This window comes from Phalaenopsis equestris, unplaced genomic scaffold (assembly GCF_001263595.1).
Source record: "Phalaenopsis equestris unplaced genomic scaffold, ASM126359v1 Scaffold000343, whole genome shotgun sequence".
Lineage (NCBI taxonomy): Eukaryota > Viridiplantae > Streptophyta > Magnoliopsida > Asparagales > Orchidaceae > Phalaenopsis > Phalaenopsis equestris.
Genome location: NW_018164785.1, coordinates 118,497 through 131,393, shown reverse-complemented (window position 1 = coordinate 131,393; position 12,897 = coordinate 118,497). Strand labels below are relative to the sequence as shown.

Sequence of the window (12,897 nt, the reverse complement as noted above, 5' to 3'; positions counted from 1 at the left end):
TGGTCAAGGAATATGTAATTTAAAATTTTAATTTTTAATTATTTAATATCAATAGATGTGTTTATAAATTTATATAAAAATAAAATTTCATGTAAAAGGAGTGAGAATAGAACAGTTTCTAATAGAAAATTTTGACATTATATGACTGTTAATAACAAAAATTGAAGATATGCATGCTATTTATTCCTTAGAAATATTTAAGTCTTATTCCATGCCAAAATATCTTTTTTTTTTTACTGCAATATATTTAATTCTCACTTTTTTTTGTTGTTTGGCTAGATTTAGAAGAAATCTATGATTAAATCCTAACCTTTCAAAGTTGGAAAACTTATTACGTCCGGATTCCGCACATAGATATGAAGCTGACAGGAAAAAAAAATACATGTGAAATAACACTGGCGAGTATTCTTAGAACATAATAATACATGAATATAATCATAATAATACTTGAATAATATGAAATAAAGAAAATATTTTCTTATGCTAAAACTAAATTTTTTATTTTTCTATCTTTCACGTGACAAATTGGACTCGGAAGTAATAATTTTTCTGAAAGTTGACTGCAACTGCTGTGGATTTTAAGGACGAAATTTGACGAAGGCGACTTCGACCAATTTTAGGGTATGGATTTTCAGAATTCGTCGCCTGTTTTCTTCCAATTATTCACATTAATTTCTTGAGTCATACTTTTAATCTTGTTATTTTGAATTTTAATCTAGGTTTGCGCTATCTTATGTCTCATCGCATTACCGGACCTCTAATTTGTTCACTTCAGATCAATTATCAAACATCTATTTCATTTGCTTTGATTTTACGTTCGTAATTATCTTTCTAGGGATCTCTGCTTAAAACCCTAATTCATGCTCCTGCATCTCTCGAAGGTAGATTTCAATACAGTTTTTGCTTATCTTGCAGTCTAGGAATCTATCTTGAGTGTATACGCCATGGGTAAAGATTCAAAGCCCAAGGAACCGGCAAAAAAGGGAAAGGGGAAGCAAGCTTCAAGTGGAGAGGAGAATTCTTCCAAGGGTAAAGGGAAGGCTGGCAAGTCGGAAGATGATCTTGGCACCTGTACCTTTGTCAAAGGTTATTTGCGGCCTTCGAAAAATATATTTTGCTTTTTTCAATTTTACTGTATTTATTTGAGGTTCTTTCCCTTTAAGGTTGTGCATTTTTCATGTATATGTAGGAAGGTTTACATACATACCAATTAGTTCCTTGAATTTACATATCCAAGACCCAAGCTTCAATTTTTACATATACGCCATTTTACCATGAAAAAAAAGGTGTGTTTCACTTATTGGAAGTCATAATATTGGCGTTTTTTATGTGATATGAAAGATATGCGTGGTATAAATGTTAAAAGTAAAGATTATGTGTTAGATATGCAAATATATAGGAATCAGGTGGTAGGTATGTAAACTGGAAAGCATGTGCTGTGTTTTTTCATTAAAGAGGGCGGTGTAAACTGCAAATTAATGGTTAGGATGCCAATTAATTTAGTAAGAAAAGAATTAATATGCAAGGCCTTGAACCCCACACACACACACACACTACCAAACACACGCAATATGCAAGGCCTTGAACCCAGGACTTCTTGGCTGAAGGACGAAGCTCTCAATCACTAAGCCGAGGTGGATTGCAACTGCAAATCATGGTTAGGATGCCAATTTAGTAAGAAAAGAATTAGAAGCTGCTTATGAATGGCAATTGCTGACCTAATCTCATGAATATTGGGAAAATATTGAGCATTCTGCCATTTTATTTTTTTTATTTGTTATTTTTTTGTAATCTTCCATTTTTTGGTCGTGCTACTTAAGTTTATGCTTACGAATTCAAGAGTAATACTTACCTTTTTTCACTATGCGCGTGTACCTTTCAATCATTGCATTGTTTTCCACCATGGATTTTGTGCAACCAAGTTGTTGTTGGTTTTTTATTTTTTATTTTTTATTTTTTTAGCTATATACATGCTTTTCATGTTGCGTGAGAAAATAATTTCTGTTGGTTTTTTATTTTTTATTTTTTATTTTTTTAGCTATTTACATGCTTTTCATGTTGCGTGAGAAAATAATTTCTCTTTTTAATTTCCTATTATTAAGCTTCATATTGTAACTCTAGTTTAACAATGTAATAACTTGAACTCTCACCCATCGAGATATTGTCCGTTTTGACTTAATGGCCTCACGATCAGAGGTGGAATTAGTTTAAATCTTAAGGTGGCCAAAATTACTCAATGTTAAAAATTTTTTGGGTATTGGTTAAAAAACCTATTAAGTGCAAAAAATTACAGTTTTCTTAAACTTATTTAGAAACAAATATTAAACTTTATATCATTTCTAGTACAATTCAACTTCTAGGCTTAACCTAGTCCCGCCTCTGTTCACGATTCTATTCCATTTGTGTAACTTCCCAAACGATCATCCTCATCCATCCCAAGGGTGCTTTCATATGAGCACACTTAACTTTGGGGTTTCTGACGTAATTTCAACCATTACACCGAATGACAACATGATATTTTAGAGTTCAGCTTCGTTCTATTTAAGGGGACTCATAATAGGTGATTACAAATAATTTATCTTATCTATTTCTTTTCTTTGATACTGAGCAATCACTACTAGAAAAACTTTTTTGTTCTCAACATGAGTGGCTTCTGTATGCTACTCTATGATGCGATTTGCTTTTGGAATTGTATGTGCGTGATGGAATTTTGATTGTTTTGTTTCATAGAGCACGACAACTATTAATTTTGGAGCTAAGCACTTAAATTCTTAAAGGAAAGCAGATGAACAAAATAATAATAATAAGCGGACTTGATGGTATGATTTTTGTTTGTTGATCATGTGCCTTGCCTTTCAAATGTGTTGGTGGTTGTTATATGGGTGGTATGGAATTTGTGAGTTTTTAGGTGTTTATAACTTTGAAATGGAGTTATGGCTTCGATCTATTTGTTTTAATTGTGAATGGAATTAAAGAAAAATTTCGATTAAGGCTGGATATAATTTAAATTTAAATTGTGTAGATTCTATGCAAACTATATATATTATTTTAGGTGAGGCGGCATCTATATATAGTTGTTTGATGCTTGTAATTTAAAGCTTTTCTTTTGAGTAAAAATTCTCTTTCTAGTTTCAGTGTTGACTACAAGTTGGATGTATGGTTTTTTTAAGTGGTGTACAAATGTGATTACACGAGGCTTGTTGTATTTATTTTGTTAGTTTTGTATCTTGTTTTATTTCATCTGCATAATTTGATATGAACTTATTGCTTTTAATTTTGATAAAAATTTGACAAATTAGAGGTTTAATATGTAAAAATTAAATTCACGTTGCTCATTTATTTTAAGTGTTTTTATCTCCCATTAAATTTCTCAGTTAATTTCAAACATTTGTTATCAGTTATTTTTTTTATTATAGTCTTTTTTGCTATGTAAAAAAATATATATTTTGTTAAATTAATTGATGACTTGTGATGTATGAATCTTTTTTTATTATTACTTTTTGCATGTATTCATACAATATATCACAGTAGTTGCATTAAGAACCTCTAACCATGGGCCATCCAACATCAATATATAAGTTTTAGATTGCATCAAAATGCCACTTAGAAATTTGGCTAATTATATGGGCTACTTAACTAATCGTGAAAGTGATAAATGTTTATTTACTTTGTAAAAGTCAATTGATTGAACTATTGAATTATCAAAATATCACTTGGAAGTAAGTTTAATTCTAGGGGCAACATAATTGATCGTGGAAGTGAGGGAGTCTTATTAGCTTTTTAAAATCAATTGATTGGAATATTGGATAAGAAAAATCAAATTTGTAATGACATTAATTTGGTTTAAACAAAATTTGATAATTTAGGAGCCATTCAGGTTCTTGCATGTGTGCCTGAACCATTTTATCTGAATGTTGATTTTGATATATAGCATAGAAATTATCTCCATATACAATTTGGAGTATTGAACAATGATTACGAAAATTATAGATATTGTAATTTAAACATAGTCACTGACATAACCGAAAATGGTTAGTGCCTACCTATGATAATAAATTTGATCCTAAAATTATTACTGATTGGCTTTATGATAATTATTTTGAATAACAGATCATATTTGATGAGTGAAAAATAAGATTTGCAAAAATAAAATTATCTGATCAAGCTAAAATCTTTTGGATGTGAATGAAAAGATAATGGACAAAAGTTAGAAGGGAGCTTATTTGCACAGATTGAATTGAAAGAAGTTTTGAAAGAGAAATATTTGCTTTTATCATATTGAGATCATTTTCTTGATCAATTTCGATCATTAAATTAAGGAACCAAACTTATTTTGGAATACACGAAGAGATTTGGAGAATTATTTCTACATTATGAGATTGTTAGATATCTAAAATTAAAATCTCCATGTTTAGATTTAAGTTGAGACAATGTATCTAAAGAGTGGTGACTCTTCACCACATGTCATCATTTGAGTATGCTTTTCAACTTGCATTAGATTTTGACTATGATTTTGTTTCAGCAAGGCATATTTTATGCGAGAAACAAGGGAAGATTAATGAAGCTTACAAGAAACTGCAAGAAGGTTGGTTGAGCAATGGTGACAAAGTCCCTCCGGCAGAGTTTGCAAAGGTGAAGGGCAAACCTGTTGTCATTCAAAATTATTTCCTTTCATTCAAAAGTTTTTCCTGTCAGAATTGCATCTTTGCTTATACTTGTGATGGAATTAAGTCCATTTGCATTTTTCTTAAAATTCCATTTTTATTGAATTGTTTGACATAAATAAATTTAAGGTGTGTGATGTCATATTTGAGGGAAAGTCTTGCAAATATTTGTAATTCCTTGAGCTAATATTTTAGTCTATAAATAGTAATAGATAACGAGGGATATTAATGATCTATTGGTCTTGTGAATCTTGTCTTACCATGTTTTATTACTTTCTTTATTATAGTCCCAAGAATTCGAGATGAATCTTTTTTATTCTCTTATTCTTTGGTTCGTTGAACTTCTTACACGAAAATTTAAAATTATGGGAGAGGGTAATTGAACATAGGCTGAAGTGAGAAAATCTATTGGGTAAATTTTACACATGCAAGCAAAGTATCTTCAATTAGTAATACTTTTGAGGGAAAATTACATACATAGCACCCAATTCTTATGGGTTTACCTATCCCAGATCCAAAGTTTCATTTTTACACACATCACTTTACTTATAGATGAAAAGATGATTTTGGCTATTAAAAGGTGATAATGGGTGCTACTTTTCATATGATATTTGTAATTATGAAACTTTTGGTGTGAGATGGGTAAATATGAAAGTTTTGGTTGCTATGTATGTAAAGCCCATTCTTTTTAATAGATGTATGTGTAGCACACTGACTTGAAAAGAGACCAGTGCACAAAAAATCGGCAATATTTTATGAAAACTGCTCTTAGGTCACTCTGTAAACCACATAGATATATTGTATCTTACATTTATAATATCATAGTTCTATAAATTTATGCATAAAATCATAAAAAACGGTTAGTTGGTTATATATGTCGTGACCCTTACATGTTTGTTGGGTGTTGTATGCCTATCTAGACATATGGCTGGCATAATTTATGAAATTAACGAGGGTTGGCTTGGAAGACAGACCCTGGAAGGAAAAAGAAACAATGCATAAAAAAGGCACATTTGACTTTTTAAAATCTACTAAAAGTGATATTTTGGATGTGATGCTAAAGACTTAAGTGCTATACAACAACAACAAGAAAACCTTAATCCCATTACCTGGGGTCGGCTACATGAATCCTTTTTTTACATTGCTTCCTATTTAGTGTCATATTTTCATTTAGTTCTACTAAATTAAGATCATTTTTATACAATAAGCTCAAGTCTTTCTAGGTCTACCTCTGCCTTTCTTAACACAAGTTGAATCTAAAACATTTACTCTCCTAATCGGATCATCAGATGGTCGACGTTTAATGTGACCAAACCATCTAAGACGACTTTCTCTAATTTTGTCCGTCACAGGAGCTACACCAACCCTATCACGGATATATTCATTCCGCATTTTGTCTCTAAATGTAAAGCCACTCATCCACCTAATCATTCTCATCTCGGCAACACTTAACTTAGTATTATGCTTCTCTTTTAAAGGCCAACATTCAGCGCCATAGAGCATTGCAGGTCTCACCACCGTCTTATAAAATTTTCCTTTCAGTTTTAGTGGTACTTTTTTATCGCACAAAAGGCCCGAGACATTCCTCCACTTCAACCAACTAACTTGAGTTTTACTATTAACATCCCCATCTATATCACCATCGCTTTGAACAACAAACCCGAGATATCTAAATCGATCACATCTTTTAATAATTTGATCACCCAAAATTATACTTTTGTCAGTAGAGCTACTACTACTAAAGTTACATTCCATGTATTATCATACTTTTGTCACTAGAGCTACTACTTCTAAAGTTACATTCCATGTATTCAGTTTTAGTTCTACTTAAATGAAGGCTTTTAGACTCCAATGTAGACTTTCATAATTCAAGTTTTTCCTGGGCTTTTTCTCTCGTTTTATCCATGAGAAGGATATCATCAGCAAAAACATACACCAAGGTACACCCTCCTGTAGATGTCCAGTAAGATCATCCATAACTAAAGTAAAAAAGATACGGGCTTAAAGCCGATCCCTGATGTAATACAAAATTTTAAATCGATAAAATTTAAATGTAAATTCTCCTTATTATCTTTGAACTTCTTCATCAAACCTCTCAATAAATGTATAGCTTCCATAGTAGACCTGCCCCATGCCCGACATATATCCAAATTGATTATCGGAAATCTTTGTTATGCGTCTTAACTATGTTCAGTTACTCTCTCCCATAACTTTAAAGTATGACACATCAACTTAATTCCTCTATAGTTTGCACACTTTTGTGCATCTCCTTTATTCTTAAAAATGGGGACCAAAATACCCTTCCTCCACTCTTCATACATCTTTTTAGTTTTTTAAATAATATTAAAGAGTTTAGTAAGCCAAGAAACTCTCAAATCTCCTAATTATTTCCACACTTCAATTGGGATTTCATCAGGTCCTATAGACTTTTCACCCTTGGTTTTCCTTAAAGCCTCATCAACTTCTTTTTTACTAATGCGATGGTAAAAGTAAGCTAAGAAACTCTCAAATCTCCTAATTATTTCCACACTTCAATTGGGATTTCATCAGGTCCTATAGACTTTTCACCCTTGGTTTTCCTTAAAGCCTCATCAACTTCTTTTTTACTAATGCGATGGTAAAAGTAAGCTAAGAAACTCTCAAATCTCCTAATTATTTCCACACTTCAATTGGGATTTCATCAGGTCCTATAGACTTTTCACCCTTGGTTTTCCTTAAAGCCTCATCAACTTCTTTTTTACTAATGCGATGGTAAAAGTAAGCTAAGAAACTCTCAAATCTCCTAATTATTTCCACACTTCAATTGGGATTTCATCAGGTCCTATAGACTTTTCACCCTTGGTTTTCCTTAAAGCCTCATCAACTTCTTTTTTACTAATGCGATGGTAAAAGTAAGCTAAGAAACTCTCAAATCTCCTAATTATTTCCACACTTCAATTGGGATTTCATCAGGTCCTATAGACTTTTCACCCTTGGTTTTCCTTAAAGCCTCATCAACTTCTTTTTTACTAATGCGATGGTAAAAGTAAGCTAAGAAACTCTCAAATCTCCTAATTATTTCCACACTTCAATTGGGATTTCATCAGGTCCTATAGACTTTTCACCCTTGGTTTTCCTTAAAGCCTCATCAACTTCTTTTTTACTAATGCGATGGTAAAAGTAAGCTAAGAAACTCTCAAATCTCCTAATTATTTCCACACTTCAATTGGGATTTCATCAGGTCCTATAGACTTTTCACCCTTGGTTTTCCTTAAAGCCTCATCAACTTCTTTTTTACTAATGCGATGGTAAAAGTAAGCTAAGAAACTCTCAAATCTCCTAATTATTTCCACACTTCAATTGGGATTTCATCAGGTCCTATAGACTTTTCACCCTTGGTTTTCCTTAAAGCCTCATCAACTTCTTTTTTACTAATGCGATGGTAAAAGTAAGCTAAGAAACTCTCAAATCTCCTAATTATTTCCACACTTCAATTGGGATTTCATCAGGTCCTATAGACTTTTCACCCTTGGTTTTCCTTAAAGCCTCATCAACTTCTTTTTTACTAATGCGATGGTAAAAGTAAGCTAAGAAACTCTCAAATCTCCTAATTATTTCCACACTTCAATTGGGATTTCATCAGGTCCTATAGACTTTTCACCCTTGGTTTTCCTTAAAGCCTCATCAACTTCTTTTTTACTAATGCGATGGTAAAAGTAAGCTAAGAAACTCTCAAATCTCCTAATTATTTCCACACTTCAATTGGGATTTCATCAGGTCCTATAGACTTTTCACCCTTGGTTTTCCTTAAAGCCTCATCAACTTCTTTTTTACTAATGCGATGGTAAAAGTAAGCTAAGAAACTCTCAAATCTCCTAATTATTTCCACACTTCAATTGGGATTTCATCAGGTCCTATAGACTTTTCACCCTTGGTTTTCCTTAAAGCCTCATCAACTTCTTTTTTACTAATGCGATGGTAAAAGTAAGCTAAGAAACTCTCAAATCTCCTAATTATTTCCACACTTCAATTGGGATTTCATCAGGTCCTATAGACTTTTCACCCTTGGTTTTCCTTAAAGCCTCATCAACTTCTTTTTTACTAATGCGATGGTAAAAGTAAGCTAAGAAACTCTCAAATCTCCTAATTATTTCCACACTTCAATTGGGATTTCATCAGGTCCTATAGACTTTTCACCCTTGGTTTTCCTTAAAGCTTAATTTCATTAGTTTCATTAGTTTCATGGACTAATTTTTTTACCCACATTCGTCTATAATGTGGGAACTCTTGCTTATTTGATACAACACTCGGACGCCAGTATAGCGGCCCTTGCACACTTTTCACTGTATTCAGGCTATACAGCGCATCGCTTCCAAGGGACGCCCTAGCACTTACTAAAGACTTGAGTGGCTATGAATGTAAATATTAAAATTTAGGTGTTATATATGTAAATACATAAAAAATGTGCGGTTTGTATGTGAACGCCCCTTATATATTTTATACTTTTCTTTAACGTGCAAATTCATTTATCGCATATGCATATTTATTCTTCGTTACGTGTGTTTGCTTTCATGTATCATAGGTTGCGGCAGAGTATTCGGAATGCCCCTCGGGAAAGAAAGGCGGAGATCTTGGATGGTTTCCTAGAGGAAAAATGGCTGGTCCGTTTCAGGAAGTTGCATTTGGTACACCAGTTGGAGCTACCACTGCACCCTTCAAATCGACGTAAGTACTTGTTTGTTAATCACTTAATCATTTATAACTGTTCAAACCCATTTGGTGTAGTAATAAAATTTTCTACGGGGAATTTACATACATAGCAAGGAATTCTTATGTATTTATATGTCACACCTAAACTTTCATAATTATACACAGAAATCAAATCTTTAATATTACATAAAAAATAGCACTGTTAACACTTTTTAAAAGTGAAATACATCTTTTCATGCATAGGTTTAAAGCACCAAAATGCTATGTAAATATAAATGTTTAGGTGTGAGATATGTAAATAGATAAGAATTGTGTGCTAAGTATGTAAGTTTCCCTCTTAATAATCATATCACAATAAGTATCTTGCCAAATTTGTTGATGTAAAATGTCTTTATGTTTTGTAGGATTTTTCTATTGTAAATGTTTCATATGATGCATAAACACATGCAAAAAAATCAGAATTTATTTCCCACCAACTCTTGGTTAGGAAAAAGTTTCAAAAAATCAGAAGTTATAGTACACCAACTCTTTGTTAGGAAAAAAATTTAAAAAACAACATTTAACTTCCTCCAAACGAGGATTTAAAGATCGTCCAAAGCTAAAGTTCATAATAAGTTGAATTCAAAATAAATCCTCTCATCAAATAGTATTTACGCTATAAAAAAAAATTAGCTTGTGGCAAACTTTATCAAATTTCAAGCGCTCAGACAAAAGAAATTACATTTACATATATGAAAAAGAAGTATAGAAGTTTCACAATAGAAGAACACTTTCACCTCACTTCAGAGAATTCACAAATTGCAACATACAACTTCAATAGAGATTGAATTTAGTTAAGCAGCTTGATGTTTTTCTTAACATGCTTTGAGGGCCTTATTTTTAATAAAAAGAACTCAAAATTAGTAGTTTCAAAATGAAAAAGGAACTCAAAGTTAGGAGTTTCACCAAAATCCTAGGATCTGCTTAAATAACAAGCTTCCAAATCTGATATTTCCTGCAATCTGTAATTTTCTAAACTCTGCTACTTTTCGAAATCACGTCACAATAAGGGAATAAAAGATTGTGCTACATTGCGAGACAGCTGAATCCCAACTATAGTAGGAAATTGGGAATAAAATGTCATAGAGCAACAGTAAATCTTGACTTTACACAAAAAAAAAAAGAAAGATTTACATATGTAACACTCAATTCCTATGTACTTAGAATGATTTACATATGTAACACTCAATTCCTATGTACTTACATATCTAACACCTAAATTTTAACTTTTACATACTTGCCACTTTGCCCATGCATGAAAATGTGTTTTCGGTTATTTAAAAGTTAAAATGGTGGTATTTTTGATTTTATATGAAGGATGGGTGGTATAAATATAATAGGTAAAGGTTAGGTGTTAGATATGTAAATAAATAGGAATTGCGTGGTTTTGGACTCCGAAAGTGTGATGCCCCGATTTCCCTCGAAAATGATAGAAATGAGAATAAGGTAAGAGAGTTTACCATGAGGTTATGGGCGAAATTTTCGGAAGGCATATGAAATAGTAGTTAATACATTACCCGAAGATTTCACCTTCATTTTATGAGAACTTAAATATCCAGGTTTCAAAGTTTATTACTCTCTATAATGGGAGAACACTTTTAGTTAAGGTTAGTCATTAGGCGTTAAATTTTCAAACTTAGCATATAATAGCAACAAATTTCAATTTTGAAATTATGAAATTATCACAACAAATTTAGAGCGGATGATGGGGAAAATGAGGACAAACCCGATCAAGATCTCATTGTTTTATCATCCCAGATTATCATGGTCGTTGATCTACCTAGATGAGATAGCCAACTCAACCTAACAGAAGAAATTTGTTGATTCATCTAAGGAAACCTTATAGATGCGGGGTAGATGTTTGTGTAAGGGAAATATTCTAAGTCGATCTTAGCTTACAAATAACTTTATGCACTATCGGGTATATCGTATGATTCACAATTGAAAAGGACAGGATATCATTAGGGAACATACGAACTACTGTCGTAACTGTAATATAATTGTGTCATTTGATGATAAAACATTAGGTCGAAGGATTCTTGTCGTAACACTGGTTTTTTTTGTGGAGCCTATTGATCAAATCACATGGACAGATGACTTGGGCTACGTTCTTTCTAGGACAGTTATTTTGAGTGTAAATATGATATACTTGGTATAACACTGCCACCCTCAAGAAACTATTACGAACGATGCATGAATTTTACTTTTAATTTTTGAGTGATAGATTTTTCATTTAGATATTTTTTAGAATTTTTTTTTGAAATTATTAAATTTGAAAATATATTGAAAATAAAGTCCCTTGGTTTGAAATTTGCATTTAACACGGCTATCATCGGAGATTCATATAATTTTGAACATTTTCAACCTTGTCATGCATACCAAGGATTAAATTCATATCCTAAATCAATTGAGTTTATTTAGATGTTTTTTAGCTTAATTTTGAAATGAGACCCCTCCAATTGAGATTTCCATTCAATACAATCATCATTAGGGTTATGTAATTACTTAATTATTAAAATTACTCATTATGCCGATTATAATCCTCTTGAGGAGAAACAGATTGACGTACCAAGAGCTCAATTTTGTGAACTCTAGTCATAATTCGGGGATTAGACTTTAAACTGACTCAGTAGAGACTCAATTTTGTCAACTCTAGTCCATGTATGGTGGACGATCGGACTGACTGGTGGGGCTTACGCCCTGTAGACAGAGCAACTCATTCCAAAGTGTGTAGGTTGGACGATCGGACTGACTGGTGGGGCTTACGATTTTGCCCTGTAGACAGAGCAACTCATTCCAAAGTGTGTAATATGCATGAAAATTTATTCATTTTTTAAAAAGAGATTTTGTAAAATTTAAACATTTGCATGCTTATTGGAGCGGATATGATTACACATTAATTTTATTTTTTGATCCGCGTGATATTTTTTTACGGTTAAGTATAAGAATTTAGAATTATCATCGCATGCGAGTGATTAGACTGTAATGTACGTGTACTCATGTTGTGCACCTGCAAGACATACTTGCACATATTTGAAATCATTATGTTTGAATTGAAATACTACTATTGAATTTATGTAGGCCTTAAGTAACTTAATTTTAATTATTTGCACTAGCAATTTAAAGCACGTTTTATAAGTAGAAGGCTAGCCTTATCTCAGAGTGATCTTCAAAACATGTTTTATATCCGCTTATGTATGGGATTGCGGATTCGGTGGTGTAATTTATATTTATGTGCTTTAAAATTTTTATATTTACATGTATATTCTATTCAAGCAAGCCCCACGAAAGCATTTTTTTCCTTCTATAATTAGAAGGCTAGCCTTATCTAATTTCAATGACTTGGATTCGAATCATTGTACGCTTTAGGGTTTTGAGTGTAGGAAGGCTCTGCTCATTTTTTGGAGTGAAGTGCTAAGGCTTTTGTGTAAGTTATTATTTTTAATTTAATTCCTAAAATTTATGTATTTCATTTCTTTCACCAATTTTGGTTTTATTTAAGCTT

The 12,897-nt window shown here is 32.1% G+C and overlaps 1 protein-coding gene across 1 annotated transcript; it reads left to right on the top strand.

Annotated features, from left to right (window-relative positions):
- Positions 1-511: 511 nt before the first annotated feature.
- LOC110025944 (peptidyl-prolyl cis-trans isomerase NIMA-interacting 4) lies at positions 512-9,304 on the top strand (the record flags this gene model as incomplete). Its single annotated transcript, XM_020726643.1, is given in 4 exon segments — positions 512-621; positions 916-1,086; positions 4,523-4,632; positions 9,226-9,304. Coding segments are annotated over 3 exon segments (331 nt in total), but the record flags the coding sequence as incomplete, so codon positions are not given.
- Positions 9,305-12,897: the final 3,593 nt, after the last annotated feature.